This window comes from Salmo salar, chromosome 24 (assembly GCF_965601325.2).
Source record: "Salmo salar chromosome 24, fSalSal1, whole genome shotgun sequence".
Taxonomy (NCBI): domain Eukaryota; kingdom Metazoa; phylum Chordata; class Actinopteri; order Salmoniformes; family Salmonidae; genus Salmo; species Salmo salar.
This window is the reverse complement of record NC_138314.1, coordinates 24,524,667-24,547,674: the sequence shown is the minus strand read 5'-3', so window position 1 is coordinate 24,547,674 and position 23,008 is coordinate 24,524,667. Positions and strand designations below refer to the sequence as shown.

The 23,008-nt window shown below is 42.6% G+C and overlaps 1 protein-coding gene across 1 annotated transcript; it reads left to right on the top strand.

Moving 5' to 3' along the window:
• Window positions 1-5,738: 5,738 nt before the first annotated feature.
• On the top strand, window positions 5,739-20,908 carry LOC106585530 (transmembrane protein 132D). Its single transcript, XM_014171841.3, has 6 exons — window positions 5,739-7,667; window positions 11,783-11,926; window positions 17,162-17,367; window positions 17,763-18,033; window positions 18,177-18,368; window positions 18,479-20,908. Exons 1-6 carry the CDS (start codon window positions 7,506-7,508, stop codon window positions 19,853-19,855), a joined length of 2,352 nt encoding a protein of 783 aa, XP_014027316.2. The 5' UTR covers window positions 5,739-7,505; the 3' UTR covers window positions 19,856-20,908.
• The last annotated feature ends 2,100 nt before the right edge of the window (window positions 20,909-23,008 follow it).

Genomic DNA, 23,008 nt, shown 5'->3' with positions numbered 1-23,008 from the left:
TATTATTGGGTTGACCTCATTTTCTTGTTTTCCCCATGTGATGGGGATTAGTCCATTCTTTATCGAACAAGTTTTTGTGAACATATTTGTGGATGAAGAATCGTTTGTTAGGGATAATCCATCTTAAAATGTAATTTAACTTACTAGACCCCCTGCAGGGGCTGTCTAATGTCACACCACTTTGGTTTTTTTATGGACTTTGTCTCTCAGCTTCCTAGCACAATGTGAGTGCTATCTGGATATTAAGGAATTGATATCCTCTGTTATCCTCTGTTTGACAATACATTGCAACAGATCATCAGACTTAAGATGGCCACTTAGTGAGAGTGCTGTCCCTTTAATAATCTGGGGTTTGGAGTAATTTACTGCTTCACCCACAAGAATGACAGAAGGCTATAATGGTGTCCCCCATTTTACTGTAATGCCAGATTAAAACAGCAAAATCCGTTTTAATGTATACTTTAGGGGATAGAGACCCTCTTGCACATCTTGTTTTGATACTTGACTAAAACACTGTTACGGTTGGTTTGTGTTTCAGTGTGTTTTTGTGCAATATTCTAAGATTATTAAATTACAGTAAATCTCTCTTGTTACGTCTTTACATATGGTGTGCAGAATTAAAAAAGCTCTTAGAGAACTCATCAGAAGTAGTTTTGTGTTTGCATTTGGCTTTGAAGGGACACACGCAGTACATTTGAAAATATTTGACAGTTGGTTGTGTGTAAGTGGTTGATGTGGCGAAGGGAGGGTGTGTGCCAGATACAGGACTGTCTTACTTGAGAGTGAGTGGATGTGGTCCTATTCAGTAGAGTGTTTCACAGGGAGTTGCAATGACAAAGGGATAGGATGGATACTCTTTATTGTCAATGTTCCAGCTGCGCAAATTGTGCAATATTCCAGCTGCGTAATATTACAAGTCAAGGGAGATCTCATGAGTTCAGGGCACCTCACTTGACTCCGAGTTCAAAGTCCATAGTTAAAAGCTGTCTAAACCCATCACTGCACTTACCCATTCTTGTAAATCCCCATGTTTATGATGATGATCTAAAGTACTGTCAGTTAAAACAGGCCGAACACTTTCAGTAATGCTTTAAAGATGTTTCGCTTTAGAGACTTTGAACCGGTTCATCAGATTAGAGGGGATCCTATCCAAGTCCTATTCAAGGCATTATCATATACATTGAGAGGATCAGGCTATCAGAGAACTTTACTGCTACAAGCTATCTATCCTATTTAGCCCATGCGTGCATTCTCCTTCAGCCTGACGCCTGCAGTGGCATGTGTGTCTGTTCAGGGGTAATAGGTTTCAGTGGAGCCGGGAGATTGTCCATCTCATTAATCTGTTGTCTCACAATCAAATCCCTGATGCTCATTTGACATGCTCAGCTAGTCATACCTTACATGTGCACAAACAATGTGATTACTTTACAGTAAGAGGAAATTAATGTGGGAACGAATATTAAATGACACCCTCTATGTGGATAATCTTGTTTTATGTTGTTTTGTTGTTATTTTGATGAAGGACAAAAGACCAAGGAAATAAGTCATTATTGGATATTAAAACAGACTGAAAAAAACAATAAATAAAAAACAGAATCATAAATTAGTTGTTTTCTTATTAGGCATGTGTAGGAAGTCACTTTGACAATGCTGGTGTTGTTTATTATACTAAACATACGGTATATGTAAGACATAAGCTTTTACAATGCAGTGAAATCAGAGTCAAGGTTAGGGTTAATAAGCTGGATTCCTCCTGTTTTTCCTACTCGGTTTAAACAACGCTTCAGAATCAGAATCACCTTTACATAAACTCTAAATTTGACTTTACATAAACTCTAAATTTTACTTGGTGATATGGTGCTGCTAGTGATTGACAACATTTAGAGATAAAATACAGACAGGGAAGTTTAAACAAAGTGTACATACATTATATACAACTAGGGCAAGTGAGCATAGAGCTATAAGAGGATGAGCAGTGGATATACAGTGGTTGTGCAATTTTACAATATCAGTATGAATACAGTACCAGTCAAAAGTCCGGACACACCTACTCATTCAACGGTTTTTCTTTATTTTTACTATTTTCTACATTGTAGAATAATAGTGAATACATCAAATATTGAAATAACACATATGTAATCATGTAGTAACCAAAAAAGTGTTAAACAAATCAAAATATATTTTATATTCTTCAAAGTAGCCACCTTTTGCCTTGATGACAGCTTTGCATACTCTTGGCATTCTCTCAACCAGCTTCATGAGGAATGCTTTTCCAACAGTCTTGAAGGAGTTCCCACATAACCTGATCATTTGTTGGCTGCTTTTCCTTCACTCTGTGGTCAAACTCATCCTAAACCATCTCAATTAGGTTGAGGGTGGGTGATTGTGGAGGCCAGGTCATCTGATGCAGCACCATTAGCCAAAGTACAATCATTGGATAATGAAATAGACTAACTACGATCACGTATATCCTACCAACAGGACATAAAAAACTGTAATATCTTATGGTTCAGCGAGTCGTGGCAAAACGACGACATGAATAACATACAGCAGCATAGAACAGCCGCCTCTGCTAAGACAAGGGGTGGCGGTCTATGTATATTTGTAAACAACAGCTGGTGCACGAAATCTAATGAAGTCTCAAGGTTTTGCTCGCCTGAGGTAGAGTATCTCATGATAAGCTGTAGAACACACTATTTACCAAGAGAGTTTTTATTTATATTCTTCGTAGCTGTCTATTTACCACCACAAACCGATGCTGGCACTGAGACCGCAATGAATGAACTGTATACAGCCATAAGCAAACAGGAAAACACTCATCCAGAGGCGGTGCTCCTAGTGGCCTGAGACTTTAATGTAGGGAATCTTAATTTCTACCATCATGTTAAATGTGCAACCAGAGTGAAAAAAACTCTAGACCACCTTTACTCCACACACAAAGATGCGTACAAAGATCTCCCTCGCCCTCCATTTAGCAAATCTGACCATAATGCTATCCTCCTGATTCCTGCTTACAAGCAAAAACTAAAGCAGGAAGCACCAGTGACTCGGTCAATAAAAAAAGTGGTCAGATGAAGCAGATGCTAAGCTACAAAACTGTTTTCCAGCACAGACTGGAATATGTTCCGGGATTCTTCCGATGGCATTGAGTAGTGCACCACATCAGTCACTGGCTTCATCAATAAGTGCATCAATGGCGTTGTCCCCACAGTGACTGTATGTACATACCCCAACCAGAAGCCATGGATTACATGCAACATCCGCACTGAGCTAAAGTGTAGAGCTGCCGCTTTCAAGGAGTGGGACTCTAACCCGGAAGCTTATATAACAAATCCCGCTATGCCCTCAGACGAACCATCAAATAGGCAAAGCATCAATGCAGGACTAAGATTGAATCGTACTACACCGGCTCTGACGCTCGTTGGATGTGGCAGGGCTTGCAAACTATTACAGACTACAAAGGGAAGCACAGCCACGAGCTGCCCAGTGACAAGAGTCTACCAGATGAGCTAAATTAATTCTATGCTCGCTTCGAGGCAAGCAACACTGAAACATGAATGAGAGCATCAGCTGTTCCGAACAACTGTGTGATCATGCTCTCCGTAGCCGAAGTGAATAAGACCTTTAAACAGGTCAACATTGACAAGGCCGCAGGGCCAGATGGATTACCAGGACGTGTACTCTGAGCATGCGCTGACCAACTGGCAAGTGTCTTCACTGACATTTTCAACCTGTCCTTGACTGAGTCTGTATGTTTCAAGCAGACCACCATAGTCCATGTGCCCAAGAACACTAAGGTAATCTGCCTAAATGACTAACGATTCGTAGCACTCACGTCTGTAGCCTTGAAGTGCTTTGAAAGGCTGGTCATGGCTCACATCAACACCATTATCCCAGAAACCCTAGATCCACTCCAATTTGCGTATCGCCCCCAACAGATCCACAGATGATGCAATCTCTATTCCACTCCACACTGCCCTTTCCCACCTGGACAAAAGGAACACCTATGTGAGAATGCTATTCATTGACTACACCTCAGTGTTCAACACCATAGTGCCCTCAAAGTTCATCACTAAGATAAGAACTTGGAACTAAACACCTCCCTCTGCAACTGGATCCTGGACTTCCTGATGGGTAGGCAACAACACATCCGCCATGCTGATCATCAACACGGGGGCCCCTGAAGGGTGTGTGCTCAGTCCCCTCCTGTACGCCCTGTTAACTCATGACTGCATGGCCAGGCATGACTCCAACACCATCATTAAGTTTGCAGATGATACAGCAGGCCTGATCACCAACAACGATGAGACAGCCTATAGGGAGGAGGTCAGAGACATAGCCGTGTGGTGCCAGGATAACAACCTCTCCATCAATGTGACAGGACAAAGGAGATGATTGTGGACTACAGGAAAAGGAGGACCGAGCACAGCCCCATTCTCATCGACAGGGCTGTAGTGGAGCAGGATGAGAGCTTCAAGTTCCTTGGTGTCCACATCACCAACAAACTATCATGGTCCAAACACACCAAGACAGTTGTGAAGAGGGCACGACAAAGCCTATTTATAAGGGCACAAGGCGAGACCCAGATGCAGACACAGGAGGCAGATGTTTTGACTCCAAGATGTTTATTAACAGTCTATTAGGGGTACGCAAGAGTATGGTTGTGGACAGGCAAAAGGTCGAAACCAGTTCAGAGATTCAGAGGTACGGAATGGCAGGCAGGCTCGAGGTCAGGGCAGGCAGAATGGTCCGGCAGGTTGGAATGGAGTCCAGAAAACAGGCAAAGGTCAAAACCGGGAGGACTAGTAGAAGAGAATAGAAAAGTAGGAGCACGGGGAAAAACACGCTGGTTGACTTGAACACAAGAAAAACTGGCACAGAGAGACAGGAAACACAAGGATAAATACACCAGGGAAAATAAGCGACACCTGGAGGGGGTGGAGACAATCACAAGGACAGGGGAAACAGATCAGACAGATCAAACAGACTGAAAAGATTTGGCATGGGTCCTCAGAGTTCTACAGCTACATCAAGTTCTACAGCTGCACCATCGAGAGCATCCTGACTGGTTGCATCACAGCCTGGTATTGCAACTGCTCGGACTCCGACCGCAAGGCACTACAGAGGGTAAGCTTCCTGCCATCCAGGACCTCCTATACCAGACGGTGTCAGAGGAAGGCCCTAAAAATTGTCAAAGACTCCAGCCACCCTAGTCATAGAATGTTCTCTCTGCTACCGCACGGCAAGCGGTACCGGAGCACCAAGTCTAGGTCCAAAAGGCTTCTTAACAACTTCTACCCCCAAGCCATAAGACTCCTGAACAGCTAATCAAATGGCTACCCAGACTATTTGCATTGCCACCCCCCCCCCCCCCCCCCCCCTATTTTACGCTACTGCTACTCTCTGTTTATTATCTATGCATATTCACTTTAACTCTACCTACATGTACATAGTACCTCAATTACCTCAACTAACCAGTGCCCATGGACATTGACTCCGGAACCCTCTGTATATAGCCTTGCTACTGTTATTTTACTGCTGCTCTTTAATTATTTGTTACTTTTATTTTTTATTTTGTACTTATCTATTTTTTACTTAACACTTTTTTTTATAACTGCATTGTTGTTTAAGGGCTTGAAATTAACCATTTCACTGTAAGGTCTACACCTGTTCTATTCGGCGCATGTGACAAATACAATTTGATTAGATTTGATCACTCTCCTTCTTGGTCAAATAGCCCTTACACAGCCTGGAGGTGTGTTTTGGGTCATTGTCCTGTTGAAAAACAAATGATAGTCCCACAAAGTGCAATCCAGATAGAATAGCGAATTGCTGCAGAATGCTGTGGTAGCCATGCTGGTTAAATGTGCCTTGAATTCTAAATAAATCACCTACAGTGTCAACAGTAAAGCACCCCCACATCATCACACCTCCGCCTCCATGCTTCATGGTGGGAACCACACATGCGGAGATAATCCGTTCACCTACTATGCATCTCACAAAGACACGTCAGTTGGAGCCAAAAATCTCAAATTTGGACTCATCAGACCAAAGGAGAGATTTCCACTGGTCTAATGTCCATTGCTCGTGTTTCTTGGCCCAAGCAAGTCTCTTCCTCTTATTAGTACTCTGGTGGTGGTTTCTTTGCAGCAATTTGATCATGAAGGCCTGATTCATGCAGTCTCCTTGATGTTGACATGTGTCTGTTACTTGAACTCTGTGAAGCTGTCATAATCGTCGTAAGGATAGGACCAAGGCGCAGGGGGTAAAGTGCTCATCTTCTTAATTTATTAAAGAAAACACTTAAACAAAAGAAACAAACGACGAAACAGTCCCATAAGGTGCACAGACTATACAGGAAATAACCACCCACAAAACACAAGTGAAACAAACACAACTAAATATGGCCTCCAATTAGAGACAACGACAACCCAACATAGAAATAGAAAACTAGATTTAAACATAGAAATAGAAAACATAGAACCTAAACCAAAAACACCAAAACACACAAAACAAACACCCCCTGCCACGCCCTGACCAAACTACAATGACAAATATCCCCTTTTACTGGTCAGGACGTGACAGAAGCATTTATTTTGGCTGCAATCTGAGGTGAAGTTAACTCTAATGAACTTATCCTCTGCAGCAGAGGTAACTCTAGGTCTTCCTTTCCTGTGGCGGTCCTCATGAGAACCAGTTTCGTCATAGCGCTTGATGGTTTTTGGGACTGCACTTGAAGAAACTTTCAATGTTCTTGAAATGTTCCGCATTGACTGACCTTCATGTCTTAAAGTAATGTAATTTCTCTTTGCTTATTTGAGCTGTTCTTGCCATAATATGGACTTGGTCTTTTACCAAATAGGGCTATCTTCTGTAAAACACCTTTATCTTGTCACAACACAACTGATTGGCTCAAACACATTAAGAGGGAAAGAAATTCCACAAATTAACGTTTAACAAGGCGCACCTGTTAATTGAAATGTATTCCAGGTGACAACCTGATCTTTCCTGCATGCTTCCTTGCCCTGGAGTCATGCAGGACCTCGATGGAGGGCAGGTGGCAGCTGATGACCCTCTGCAACCTGGACGATGCTTTGCTGTCTGTCCTTGGAGCATACACAATTGATAACAGCCTATAGTGTGTCCCGATGCATATCTGACTGAGGAACCCAGATCCTCCCACCCTCCTCTTTTTGTTCATTATTGCTTAGCTTTTTTCTGTTTACTCTTTGGTTGATGTGTCAGGATCACTGCTGTGCCACCTTGATTACTTTGGGCTTGGCTGTCCAACCTTGCTTGCTTTTCCTTTCTTTTTAAATGCTCACTACCCGTCCCTCTGTAATGTTTATCTCACCGTACCACAATCACATACTGTATGTATTCAATGTAGTATCAAAGATAATAGCTTGAGCTGAGTGTGTTCCTCTGGCAGTGAGATTCCTCGTTTGATCCCGACTCTTCTATCTTCTCTCAGGCTGGACAGCAGTCTACTGGAGGTCCTACAGATGGACTTTGAGGTAGAGGAGCTGAGCAGCCAATCAGACAGCCAGGTGATTACATGGCACTTGGAGTTGCCACCAAACACCAGGGATGGGGGACAGAAAGAAGGTTCCATGAGGATCTATACAACCCAGAGAGACTTTGTGGGCCTAGCCCCACTTGTCATGGTGAGCACTGACTAACAATTAATCTCTAGCATCCATATTCATAAAGTACCTTCACCTGTGACATTTGCTATTGTAAATGTTTTGTTTGATCTTGGATGTGGCCTCCAGTGTGTGGGTACTGTGACCTAATGCACTCTAGTGTGGGTACTGTGACCTAATGCACTCTGTATTCTTGACATTCAAATCAAATTGTATTGGTCACATACACATATTTAGCAGATATTATTGCGTGTGTAGCGAAATGCTAATTGATGCCTGTGACATGATTTACCAGGAGGTTGTCAATCTTTGACAGCTGCTTCTCTATTGTTTATTTTTCTATGTTTGTGTGTTGTATCTTTTAATATAGGACCCCTGCAATTAATCCATCATAATCTCTGTCACTAAATAGTGGATGTTATAAATTGTGGGAGCAATTTGCATTACAATATCCAATCTGCCATTAGCCCTTTGTGCTACTACAATCAAGGGGCCCTTGACTTTTAAGCCATTATTGTTTGTTTTCATGGGAGATTTACAATATCTGCCTAGTAATATTTTCAGCATCATATCTTTCAAAATGTTCCATCTTTTATGATAATTTGTTTGTCCATTTACTTACAAGAAATGATTTAATAGATATTTGTAAATTCATGTTTGAGAACAGTAAAAACCTTGACTGTCGTTCAATCACTCTGTCTGTATCATGCAATAGACAGTATTTTGAATATGATCAGTTGAAACGCACTGAAATATAAAGGCATTGGAAACTTGATTTTGGTTTGAAATTTGACACAGCCTGGTCTCATAGACTATATGTAACATAGTACATGTAAATCCGGGACACTCAAATTAGTATAATATGTATGATTTGGTATGGTTACATAAGACAGAGGCTAGGGCTACTTAGCCTCTCTGGGCTAGGTGGGATGTTAGCGTCCCACTCTATTCAACAGCCAGTGGAATCGTGTGGCGCGAAATACAAATACCTCAAAAATGCAATAAATTAAATATTTCAAACATACGACTATTTTACACCATTTGAAAGATAAGACTCTCGTTAATCTAACCACACTGTCCGATTTTAAAAAGGCTTTACAGCGAAAGCAAAACATTAGATTATGTTAGGAGAGTTCATAGACACAAATAACCACACAGCCATTTTTCAAGCAAGCATATATGTCACAAATACCCAAAACACAGCTAAATGCAGCACTAACCTTTGATGATCTTCATCAGATGACACTCCTAGGACATTATGTTATACAATACAAGCATGTTTTGTTCAATCAAGTTCATATTTATATAAAAAAACAGCTTTTTACATTAGCATGTGATGTTCAGAACTAGCATTCCCACCCAAAACTTCCGGTGAATTTACTAAATTACTCATGATAAACGTTGACAAAATACATAACAATTATTTTAAGAATTATAAATACAGAACTCCTTTATGCAATCGCTATGTCAGATTTTAAAATAGCTTTTCAGCGAATGCACATTTTGCAATATTCTGAGTACATAGCTCAGCCATCACGGCTAGCTAATTTGACACCCGCCAACGTCGGGGCAACCTAAACTCAGAATTACTATTAGAAAAATTGGATTACCTTTGCTGTTCTTCGTCAGAATGCACTCCCAGGACTGCTACTTCCACAACAAATGTTGTTTTTGTTCCAAATAATCCATAGTTATGTGCAAATATCCCCGTTTTGTTCATGCGTTCAGGTCACTATCCAAAGGGTAACGCGCGAGCGCATTTCGAGACAAAACATTTCAAAATGTTCCATTACCGTACTTAGCAGCATGTCAAACACTGTTTAAAATCTATTTTTATGCTATTTTTCTCGTAAAATAGCGTTAATATTCCAACCGGACAATGCTGTAGTCATTCAAAAAGGAAGAGAAAAAAATGGCGAGGTCTCGTGACCGCGCATTTGAAATCTCTTAGCCACCAGGCAGTCCACTGACAAACTGTGCTCCTGTTATCTGCCCGGAGACAGGAGACGCGTCAATCCGCTTTCTGAACGCTTTAGAGAGCCAATGGAAGCCTTAGAAAGTGCTACATAACCCCACGGGCACTTAAGTTTTGATAGAGAAGGAAAGGGAGAACTACAAAATCGCAGACAGGCCACTTCCTGCTTGTTCTGTTATACTCACAGACACCATTCAAACAGTTTTAGAAACTTCAGAGTGTTTTCTATCCAAATCTACTAATAATATGCATATTCTCGTTTCTGGGAAAGAGTAGTAACCAGTTTAAATCGTGTACATGTTTTATCCGGCCGTGAAAATACTGCCCCCTAGCCCAGACAAGTTAAGGAGGGTGTTTGGTGGATGTGTCACCCGAACGTCTAAGAACCCAACTGTTGTGTGTTCGAATCTCATCACGGACAACTTTAGAATTTTAGCTAATTAGTAATTTTTCAACTACGTTTAGCTACTTTGCAACTACTTAGCATGTTATCTAACCCTTTCCCTAACCTTAACCCTTTTAGCTAACTCTCCCTTAACCCTTTAAGCTAACTCCTAACCCTAAGCCCTATCCCTAACCCCTAGCCTAGCTAATGTTAGCCAGCTAGCTAACGTTGGCGCTAGCCAGCTCGCTAAAATTAGCCACAACAAATTGGAATTCATAACATATCATTTTTGTATCATCATTTGTAACATATTGTACATTTAGAAAATGTGTAACAAATTTTACTTTCATAACATATCATACAAAATGTAATTTGTAACGTATCATACAAAATGGATGATGGACATCCACAAATTAACACATATCATACAAATGGAGAGTCTCGGATTTACCTACAAAATAATACGAAATGCTCTGAGACTAGGTTGTTTGATATGGTCCATCTCAATCATGGATTAGATGGTGACCTCAGTCTGCGAGCCAAACATGAGGAGATTTGATGTTTGGCCAGAGGGGCATTAGGTCTAGACTGATCTAGCACTCATTACTATGCTGCTGAATGTTGTTCAATACTGGTAGGAGCTACATTTATATTGCCAATAAAATAAGGATTTATACTGATTGCTTGTATTTCCTGGTACAGATGTGGTTTCTGGAATTTTGACATCACAGTTTAATTCCAAAATCTATATTTCTCCCAGTGATGGGAACTCACAACTTCAGGTCATGTTTCCACACGCAATCCTCCCCTGCTTCCGTTTCCTACATACAACAAGCCTACAGTGCCTTCAGAAAGTATTGAAACCCCTTGTCATTTTCCACATTTTGTTGTGTTACAGCCTGAATTAAAAATTCATTAAATTGAGAAATTGTGTCACTGGCTCACACAAATTACCCCATAATGTCAAAGTGGAATTAGGTTTTTAGAAATGAATAAAAAGTGAAAAGCTGAAATGTCTTGAGTCAATAAGTATTCAACCCCTTTGTTATGGCAAGCCTAAATAAGTTCAGGAGTAAAAATGTGCGAAAACGTGTTTTCAATTGAGTCCATTTATTTTTAATTCAGGCTGTATCACAACAAAATGTGGAATAAGTCAAGGGGTATGATTACTTTCTGAAGGCACTGTATATCTTAACCAACAGTAGTTAGGAGGTTAAAGTAGGCTAATATCTCATTAAACCTACACTGAGTGTACAAAACATGCTCTTTCCATGACAAAGACTGACCAGGTAAATCCAGTTGACAGCTATGATCCCTTATTGATGTTAAATTCACTTCAATCAGTGTAGATGAAGGGGAGGAGACAGGTTAAATAAGAAGTTTTAAGCCTTGAGACAATTGAGACATGGATTGTATATGTGTGCCAATGAGTGTGTGAATGGGCAAAACAAAAGATTTAAGTGCCTTTGGGTATGCTAGTAGGTGCCAGTTTGAGTGTTAAGAACTGCAATGCTGCTGGGGTTTTCACGCTCAACAGTTTCCGGTGTGCATCAAGAATGGTCCACACCCAAAGGACATCCAGCCAACTTGACACAACTGTGGGAGGCATTGGAGTCAGCATGCCTGTGGAACGCCTTCGATGCCTTGCAAAATCCATTACCCCAACGAATTGAGTCTGTTCTGAGGGCAAAATGGGGTGCAACTCACTATTAGAAAGGTGTTCTTAATGTTTTGTACACTTAGTGTATAGCCAGACTGATGATATGTTCCCTTTAGGACTCAGCGATCCTGAACACGGCTGTGCTAACTGGGAAGAAGGTGGTGATGCCTGTCAGGACCGTGGCTGTGGAGGAGGACGGGTCAGTCACTGATGTCTCAGACTTCACCGACTGCAGCTCCACTGATGAGGACATCCTGAAGGTACAGTACAGCAGGCTGCCTGCCACTTGATGCCACAGTGGTACCTAGCATTTAAAGTTGTGTAGAAGATGTATGTGTTTCAAAACCTCATCTTAGTGGTGGAAGTACTTGGCACTTTAACACACACTAATAAGAAAGTGAGAGTGTGTTTCTTCAAGGTGTAGACATGAAGATGTCAGACTGAGAGTTGCTAAACACAGAGCATTGCAACACAGAGGTTTTGGGGCTACTCTAACATTCACCTTCATTTCTTTCACTGAAATCAACTTTACCGTTCATACACTCTTAGAAAAAAGGGTTCCAAAAGGGATCTTTGGCTGTCCTCATAGAACATTTTTGGTTCCAGGAAGAACACGTTTGGGTTCCATGTAGAACCCTCTGTGGAAAGGGTTCTACATGGAACACAAAAGGGTTCTACCCGGAATCAAAAAGGGTTCTTCAAAGGGTTCTCCTATGGGCACCTTTTTTGAACAGGTGTCAGTGCCATGACAGGTACTTTGCAGATCTGTGGTGTGAGCAAACATGTCCAATAACCAAGGAGGGGATTTGAGGTCATATGAAGACCAGACTGTTTTGACTGTGGTTAGGAGGGAGTATAGTGCTGGATGTATGTTTGTCCTGTCTGGCTGCAATGAGACAGGAGGGCCATTTAGTGTTGGTGTAAGAGGGGAGGAGAGACTGCTAAAGGCAAAGAAGTTGTACCAGTCACCTCTCCACATTCTCTCTACCACATCAGAAAACGAAGAGTGAGTGACACTCCAGTGATGTCCTCCATCAAGCCAATCAGCTGCTAAAATGGACACATAACAGGAAATGACAGGGAAACAAAGGAAAAACTAAACTCATATTCCTTTTTGTTATAGTTGCACAATGTCACTTTGTTATTACAGCCATTCGGCCAGTATAAGTATAATTATACAATATAACAAATGCTTCCCCAAAATGTGTGTGTTTGTTTGTTGATCAGATATCAGTAAGTTTGAGTCGCAAAATTCGCCCTAAGCTTCTTCGTTTAGCGGCTCTACTCAGATATCTTTGCTCTTATAATGCATGTGAAAAAAGTATGAGATCTGCAGATGATAAATGGCAAGGTTTATTCCATAAAAAAAATTCTGAGCTGAAATGCCAAGACAAGGTCAAATCTGTGATGATAAAGAGGCTTTTAAGAAGTATGGAAACATTTGCCTTGTCAGTTATGTGTGAAGAGAGTAATGGGTACTTTTGTGAAAAACAATGAGATTAAGATTAATCTGGCACATCAAATATCAAATGACAAATGGTTATTAATAAAAGTCTATTCTCTGTACATTTTTAGGATCTTGTGTCATGAATACAGTATACTCACTGCAACCTTTGATGGTTATTTGGAAGATTACTAATCCATGCAGTTGGTATCCACCCTGTCAGCACAGTTACTGATAAATGTTTGTGAGTCGAGAGAAAGATTCAATTCATCTTGTTGACCTGAAAGAGAGATATTTTCACTGCTATGCCACTTGTCTTTCATCACTTCACACACTGTCATTTGTCTTTCTTCACTTCACTCAGTATCAAGGCAGAGTGAGAACATCTTTCTTTCAGGTCAACAAGATGAATTTCATTTGCATCTTTCACTCGACTCACAAACATTTATCAGTAACATCAAATGAAACGTAACTTTCAGACACGGTACAACACTGTTGGTATTCTGTGCTATATTCTGTGCTCCATGTTGAGATTGTGTCTTTGGAGCCTTGCAGGAGACTTGGCTCTGCACTGCAAAACTCAACATCGATATAAAATGATCCTCTGTAGCTCAGTTGGTAGAGCATGGCGCTTGCAACGTCAGGATTTTCGTTTTTTTATTTAACCTTTATTTAAGTAGGCAAGTCAGTTAAGAACACATTTTTATTTACAATGACAGCTTACCCCGGCCAAACCCAGACCAAGTGTGCACAAGTGTGCACCTATGGTATTCCCAATCACGGCTGGATGTGATGCAGCCTGGATTCGAACCAGGGACTGCAGTGACACCTCTTAGTGCTGAGATGCAGTGCCTTACACCGCTGCGACACTCGGGAGGATAGAAAGTTTGATTCCCGGGACCACTGTACTTAAATTGTACGTACGCATGACTGTGAATAAAAGCGGATAAAAGTGTCTGCTAAATGGCATATATTATATACACTATATACACAAAACTATTAGTGGATTTGGCTATTTCAGCCACACCCATTGCTGACAGTTGTATAAAATGAAGCACACAGCCATGCAATCTCCATAGACAAACATTGGCAGTAGAATGGCCGGTACTGAGGAGCTCAGTGATTTTCAACGTGGCACCGCCATAGGATGCCACCTTTCCAACAAGTCAGTTGGTCAAATTTCTGCCCTGCTAGAGCTGCCCTGGTCAATTGTAATTGTTATTGTGAAGTGGAAACGTCCAGGAGCAACAACAGCTCAGTTGTGAAGTGGTAGGCCACACAAGCTCACAGAATGGGACGACTGAGTGCTGAGGTGCGTAGCGCCCAAAAATTGCCTGTCCTCTGTTGCAACACTCACTACCGAGTTCCAAACTGCCTCTGGAAGCAACATCAGCACAAGGACTATGCGTCGGGAGTTTCATGAAATGGGTCTCCATAGCCGAGCAGCCAAGCAACCGCACACAAGCCTAAGATCACCATGCACAATGCCAAGCATCAGCTGGAGTGGTGTAAAGCTCACCGCCATTGAACTCTGGAGGAGTGGAAACGCGTTCTCTGGAGTGATGAATTACGCTTCACCATCTGGCAGTCTGATGGACAAATCTAGGTTTGGCAGATGCCAGGAGAATCCTACCTGCCCGAATGCATAGTGCCAACTGTAAAGTTTGGTGGAGGAGGAATAATGGTCTGGGGCTGTTTTTCATGGTTCCGGCTAGGCCATTTAGTTCCAGTGAAGGGAAATCTTAACGATACATCATACAATGACATTCTAGATGATTCTGTGCTTCCAACTTTGTGGCAACAGTTTGGGGAAGGCCCTTTCCTGTTTCAGCATAACAATGCCCCTGTGCACAACACGAGGTCTATATAGAAATGGTTTGTCGAGATCAGTGTGGAAGAACTTGACTTGCCTGCACAGAGCCCTGACCTCAACCCCGCCGAAAACCTTTGGGGTGAATTGGAATGCCAACTGTAAGCCAGGCCTAATCTCCCAACATCAGTGCCCAACCTCACTAATGCTCTTGTGGCTGAATGCTGCAGGGACTTGCTTTCAATCTTCCAACATCTAGTGGAAAGCCTTCCCAGAAGAGTCGAGGCTGTTATGGCTGCAAAGGGGGTATCAACTCCATATTAATGTCCATGATTTTGGAATGAGATGTTCGATGAGCAGGTGTCCACATACTTATGGTAATGTAGTGTATATTAAATATTTTGGGGAAATGATTTGATTATGTTGCCATGTTAATATGGAAGGGTTTGTGACTCAATGAGCGTTAACTAATATGGCGTATTTTGGAGATGAGAGGACGAGGACTCTTACCTGGGAGCCTCAGGCTGAACAGATGCTCTCAGATTAAGGATGATTGTCTGACCTCGTCTACCGCCTGGATGAAAACTCTTGATGATCTCATTGAAAAAAGATCAGTGCATAATAGCACGGACAGTTGTTCATAACTTTGCATAACTGCATTGTGGGCCCTAATGTTACATAAGTGCTTGATTAGATGTGGTAGCAGCAGCACCTTTTTACTCTCTTTCCAACTCAATTCTCCATATTGAATCAGGGTAGAGTCATTTAACCAGAACACCATTTTAGTTAATGAGTGCAAGCTAATTATTGTCACAGGATGTCACAGGACCCCCCACAACCAACAGGACATTACTCTGACAGTCCATCTTCTAATTGCTAAATTCATGAATAGGTAGATAAGCAATCTCTGCCATTTGCATTCCTCCTTGAGCCGTCTGTCAAAGTCACTGACATTTTTTTCTGCTACCCTGAGCACTTACGGGAGCCAATGACAACTGTATTTCAATGCTCCGTAAATTATCCAATGAATTAAAGCAAGGGATGTTGATAGAACCAAGCCGACTCTGCACTATGTCTTCCAGGGTTTCAAAAAGCACATGAGATTTCTCAATGGGCTGACAGAAACTACTCGCCAGGGTTACATTACATTAAAATGTAATGAATGTGTTTTTGGTGTGTTTTGATGTCTAATATAGCACATTGTGTTATTGGATTAACATACATTTACAATGTTATATCTTATTATGGCCTGTGCTTTGTGTTTAGTGTGAATGTTTATTACAGCTGTTTGACTATTATTTTACTATATTATTACCATAGTGGAGCAAGTTACAGCAGAATGATTTGTTGAGTTCATTAAAGCTTATGCAACTATTTGTCTAGGTTAAGGACAACTTAGAGCCTGGTTTCATTATCTCTCCTTTTCATTAGTGTAGATAAGCATCTCATATAAAATCTCTGTGTCATGTAATGATCAGGACAGTCACATTTTCACACCATTTGATTTACAAATGAATGCTATATTATTTCAAAACTGTACATACAGTAGTTTTATTTAGAAGACCATATGCTAATACAGTATAGCCAGTGGTGGAAAAAGAACTACATTGTCATACTTGAGTAAAAGTAAAGATAGAAAATAGAAAATGACTCAAGTAAAAGTCACCCAGTAAAATACTACTTGAGTAAAAGTTTTTGGTTATCAAAAGTAAATGGAATTGCTAAAATGTACTTAAGTATCAAAAGTATAAATCATTTAAAATCCCTTATATTAAGAAAACCAGACGGCACAATTTTATTTTATTTTATTGATGGATAGTCAGGGGCACACTCCAACACTCAGACATAATTTACAAATGAAGCATTTGTGTTTAGTGAGTCTGCCAGATCAGATGCAGTAGGGATGACCAGGGATGTTCTCTTGATAAGTGTGTGAATTGGACAATTTTCCTGTCAAAATGTAATGAATACTTTTAGGTGTCAGGGAAAATGTACGGAGTAAAAAGTACATTATTTTCTTTTGGAATGTAGTGAAGTAAAAGTAAAAGTTGCCAAAAATATGAATAGTAAAGTAAAGTACAGTTACCCCCCAAACTACTTCAGTAGTACTTCAAAGTATTTTTACTTAAGTACTTTACACCACTGAGTATTTACCCATGAATATCATATGACAAGAAATATATGTTTTTGGTTAGGCCTGTTTTTATGATTTGTTCTTTTTTCTGCTCCTCCTGTAAACAGGTGTCAGACAGGTGTGACTATGTGTTTGTGAATGGGAAGGAGATGAAGGGCAAGGTGAGGATGATGGTGAACTTCACCTACAGCTACCTGAGTGCTCAGCTGGAGATGAACGTGTGGATCCCACGGCTGCCCCTCCAGATCGAGGTGTCTGACACAGAGCTCAGCCAGATCAAGGGGTGGAGAGTGCCCATCATCACCACCAAGAGGTACAGTAGGACCTACACAACAGCCACCCCCATTCCTGTCACAGTAAAACCTCCACCCATTGTACAAACTAGTGTACGTACATACTGTAGGTACAGTGGGCAAAGGGACCAGTATAGAGGTCTAGTTGCCTGAAAGGCAGCCTTGGCTCTAAAATGAGTCTACATTTTTATAAAAAATAATAGCTCAGGCTTGTGTTTTAATACCATTACATAATGTATTACAATACCTCAATGTGATCCGATTTGAATTAGATTTTTTTTTTTGTTTGGAGAATGACAATGACAAACAGTGATGAGATTAACAGGGAAGAGTCTGTGTGTGTGCATGCCCGTGTGTGTTGAGACAGGTGTGCCCTGTGCTGTAACGTAATACAGTGTTTCTCTTCATTCCCTAGGCTCAGCTGGAACAGCGAGGAGAAGGAGGAGGATAAGAAGGGCAAAGGCTGCATGTTACAGTTCCAGCATGCCCTGGTGCGTGTGATCACACACTTCATAGCCGAGCAGTCGGACCCCCGGGAGCCACAGGCCTACTTCCTGGGCTCAGACTGGCAGGTGGACGTTACCAGGCTGGTGCGTTACTTCCTCAAGGTGGAGGACCCTCGCATCGCCAGACTGCAGGCAGGCAGGGTGCTGTCAGGACGTGACGTGGGGAGCACCTCCATCCAGGTATGGTAACCATCAGGTCTGATTGGAAGCATGGCTGATTGCCTGTTTAACTGAATGTTTAACTGGGCCTTCATCCAGAGATGTGACATTGTATATTGACATGATATGATATCTAATGCTGTCTGTGTTTTGTGCCTGAGCAGGTGTTCTCCCCCATGTCTGACTCCATCCTGGCAGAGAAGACTGTGACGGTGGTAGATGACAAAGTGACCATCACAGAGCTGGGGGTGCAGCTGGTCACTGGCCTGGCTCTGTCCCTGCAGCTCAGCCCAGGAAGCAACAGGGCCATCCTCGCCACGGCAACCACACAGGAAGTACTGCAGAGCCCCAAACAGGTGCCGTTTACGATCTTCTTGAATGTCAATTAGATCAGACACCGGTGCACTGTAGAGTTTAATAATATTCAATTCAAGTTAAAAAAAATCTTGCTATTTGTTCTCATCAGGAGGCTGTGGTTAGTTCCTGGGTCCAATTCAGCGATGACTCCATGACCCCTTTGGACATCTATGACCCTGCCTACTACCGTGTGACGGTGACCTCTCTGGATGAGGGCGTGGTGTCGGTGCAGGGCTCCCCACCTGCAGTGGTGGCAGAGGGTGAGGGACACGGAGTACTGGTCAGGGTGGAGATGGCCATCTGTGAGGCCTGCCAGAAGTCCAAACGGAAGAGCACCCTTGCCGTGGGCAGTGGCAGCCTCAAGGTCAAGTTCCAGCTCAACAGCCGGCGCTTTGACAGCAGCAACAGCAGCAGCAGTAGTGGAGATAGAGGTGGGGTTGGCAGTGGCAGAAGTAAAGACAGCAGCAGTGACTATGGGAACGATGGGGAGGAGGTGGACAGTGAGAGGAAGCAGCAGAAGCCCCAGCAGACCCTGCCCAGTAGCTCTGCCTCTGAGCGGGAGGAGAGTGCCATGCGCAAGGTCACCACCACCGCCAAATCCACCGAGCATGACTCCGCTCCAGGCGTGTCCAGTGATGGAAATAGCCAAGGCGGTGTAGGCGGAGTCATTGAAACAGGAAGTTTCTTAAATGCTGGAACCCTCAACAGCCCTGCCAGTCCTATCAATGACAGTGATTATAGCAGCCCTAGTGACTATAGGACAGCTGAGGGGACAGACAGTGGGCTAGTTAAAGATATAGGTAGTGTTGCAGTCAGTAGCACTGTGAAGGCACCTGGTAACCTGGTCAACTACAATAACTTCCCCTCTCAGGAGGAGGTGCCTGACCAGGAGCCAATGGGGGTGGACATGGGCAGCGAGGACATGCTGTCCAACCGGCCTCTCTCAGACCTGGAGATTGGCATGTACGCCCTGCTGGGGGTCTTCTGTCTGGCCATCCTGGTCTTCCTGGTGAACTGCATATCCTATGTGGTAAAGTTCAGGCACAAACAGCCCCCCTCTCATGGCCAGGAGCCCACGGGGCACAGGCACGACTGGGTGTGGCTGGGCACGGACGCTGAGCTGGTGATGAACGTGCCTGGCAGTCCTCCCCAGCAAGACAACCAAAGCGCCACCACAGTCATAGACATTGGGTCTGATAAGACTGCCTCTCTGCCCAGGCGACCTAGCTGCCTAGTCTCCTCCAGCCCCTCCTCTCCTCTGGGCTGTGGGGGCTCCCACAGGGCCAAGCCCATGAACCACAACGAGTCCATCCATTCGCCCACCAGCAAGAGGAAGAGGGTCCAGTTCACCACCTTTGCCTCTCTGGACCGTCAGCACTCCCCACACCCCCCCAGAGAGAACGGCCATGGGATCCACTGGGTGGGGAAGGAGGAGAACTGTGTTGAACCCCAAGTGCCCATCACAGAGCCCGTGGACCATTTATAATATGTATCGGGACCGTTTCACTCCAACTGTGGGTGTGTATGTGGCTTCGATCACCTCAATGCCTTTATTCATGGATAAAAGCAGACAACATAAGGAGCATCACTACTACTGGTTATACTATTCATTATATGTGATTACGCAAAGATCCTTCTTCGTTTCAATATCTGTAAAGGCGTCTTACTGTACATGTAAATATCTCAAATGGTTTGCGAGATACATTTTTATATTAGATATTGGACAAAATGCTGTGAATAAGTGTGAGGATGCTTGTCATAAACCGACTGATGGCACTTTGTGTGGTGGAGAGAGGTTTAACCGTTTGACTGGTTGAAAGAATTATTTTTACAAAGCTTATAGACACAAAAGCCTCTTTTATACCTGGCGCTAGCTAACATGTGTCTTTTTTCCTGATTTGTCCACATTCTGATTGTGCCCACATTTTCAGAAATATGTCTACACATGGTATTGAAAGGTGTGTCATATCTGTTCGCATCGTGACGAGATTTCCTGGTCCCTCTCTGAATGCAAATAGTTTGACAGCTGTCCTTTCGAAATGATATTTATTTATTTTAAGACCCATATTGATGCCATAAGTCAATAATTTTAGAAAGCGGGATCCGTCCACTCTTGTAAGGTAACAGTGGGTCACTGACTACCTCCAGAGGTGGTTAGGAAGATCAGATTACTATGCATATTTTAATTGTCTACACCTGTCTGAAAATGTGGGCACAATCAGAATGTGGACTAGATCAGGACAAAGAATGCATGTTAGAACCAAGTATAAACGGGGCTAAAGAGAGTCTTTGTTGCATGTGAACATTTTTATTCTCTTACCTTTTACACTCACATGGTGGTATCCCCCTCACACATAAACGGACACGCTTTACAAACAATTTATCCAGAGTGATTATATGAGCCACTCCTAAAGGTACTAAACATAAGCAAGTGGTATTTTTCTATATGCACTGTTTATGTCTTCATATTGTGTACATTCATGTTTAATTTGTTTTTTGATTGTGTCTGATATGATTTTTCATTAAAGCTATATCTCAATGATGTGTGTATTCCATAGAGTTCCACTATTATATATTTAGTTCTATGGTATTGATCATGTGATCTATCCGATGATTGTAGACTAGATACTGCACTCGACTAATCTGTTAGTCCTAGAACTCTTGATTTATTTTGCAGTCTGGGGCTAATTCCGATTTAGGAATTTACGCCTTTCCAACGCACGCCTTCCCTACACACTTCTCAGTATTTGGTATTCACACTCTGCAGGTATGGCTACCTACTGCTGAAAACCCTCCCGCTTGCTGGCCAACAGATTTTCTGGCTAATAGATTTTCTGGCTCAATTTTCATTTAATAGGGTTTTCAGTACATTTATCTTAAGCCATCCCTTTAATTTAAAAACGGTGTATCTTTAATAAGGATTTTGTCGACAGCCTCAATAGAATACATAGAGAGAATGTGTTCAGAATATATGATCAATGAAAGAATGCTATCTATGCATCTTCATCTCCGATTTAGCGCCAACTGGTAGATTTAAAAAACCTCTGATGTTGGAAACTTAGCAAAAAAAGAAACGTTCTCTCACTGTCAACTGCGTTTATATTCAGCAAACTTAACATGTGTAAATATTTGTATGAACATAAGATTCAACAAGTGAGACATAAACTGAACAAGTTCCACAGACATGTGACTAACAGAAATGGAGTAATGTGTCCCTGAACAAAGGGGGGTCAAAATGAAAAGTAACAGTCAGTATCTGGTGTGGCCACCAGCTGCGTTAAGTACTGCTGTGCATCTACTCATGGACTGCACCAGATTTGCCAGTTCTTGCTATGAGATGTTACCCCACTCTTCCACCAAGGCACCTGAGAGTTCCCGGACATTTCTGGGGGGAATGGCTCTAGCCCTCACCCTCCGATCCAACAGGTCCCAGACGTGCTCAATGGGATTGAGATCCAGGCTCTTCGCTGGCCATGACAGAACACTGACATTCCTGTCTTGCAGGAAGTCACGCACAGAACGAGCTGTGTGGCTGGTGGCATTGTCATGATCGAGGGTCATGTCAGTATGAGCCTGCAGGAAGGGTACCACATGAGGGAGGAGGATGTCTTCCCTGTAACGCACAGCATTGAGATTGCCTGCAATGACAACAAGCTCAGTCCGGTGATGCTGTGACACACCGCCCCAGACCATGACGGACCCTCCACTTCCAATTTGATCCCGCTCCAGAGTACAGGCCTCGGTGTAACGCTCATTCCTTCGACGATAAACGCGAATCCGACCATCACCCCTGGTGGAACAAAACCGCGACTCGTCAGTGAAGAGCACTTTTTGCCAGTCCTGTCTGGTCCAGCGACGGTGGGTTTGTGCCAACAGGCGACGTTGTTGCCGGTGATGTCTGGTGAGGACCTGCCTTACAACAGACCTACAAGCCCTCAGTCCAGCCTCTCTCAGCCTATTGCGGACAGTCTGAGCACTGATGGAGGGATTGTGTGCTCCTGGTGTGTGTGCGCCAACAATAACTCGGGCAGCCACCATGTATACCTGCTATCCAGGTGTGATGTTCGGATGTACCGATCCTGTGCAGGTATTGTTACCCATGGTCTGCCTCCCTGTAGCACTGTCTTAGGCGTCTCACAGTACGGACATTGCAATTTATTGCCCTGGCCACATCTGCAGTCCTCATAATCATTGAAGCATCGTTAAGGCTCGTTCACACAGATGAGCAGGCACCCTGGGCATCTTTCTTTTGGTGTTTTTCAGAGTCAGTAGAAAGGCCTCTTTAGTGTCCTAAGTTTTCAGAACTGTGATCTTAATTGCCTACTGTCTGTTAGCTGTTAGTGTCTTAATGACCGTTCCACAGGTGCATGTTCATTAATTGTTTATGGTTCATTGAACAAGCATGGAAAACAGTGTTTAAACCATTTACAATGAAGATCTGTGAAGTTATTTGGATTTTTCTGAATTATCTTTGAAAGACAGGGTCCTGAAAAAGGGCCGTTTCTTTTTTGCTGAGTTAAAATGGTGTACAGAATAATACTGTACAGAATAATGTACAGAATAATACAAAATGCTCTGAGACCAGGTTATTGGCTTAGATCGCCTTAAATTACCTCAGTATAAAACAATAACCGGTTCT

Coding starts and splice junctions, on each gene's coding strand:
- LOC106585530 (XM_014171841.3), top strand. CDS start 7,506: ATGGACTTTGAGGTAGAGGAGCTGAGCAGCCAATCAGACAGCCAGGTG. Junction 7,668..11,782: donor GCCTAGCCCCACTTGTCATG/GTGAGCACTGAC, acceptor TGTTCCCTTTAG/GACTCAGCGATCCTGAACAC. Junction 11,927..17,161: donor CTGATGAGGACATCCTGAAG/GTACAGTACAGC, acceptor TCCTGTAAACAG/GTGTCAGACAGGTGTGACTA.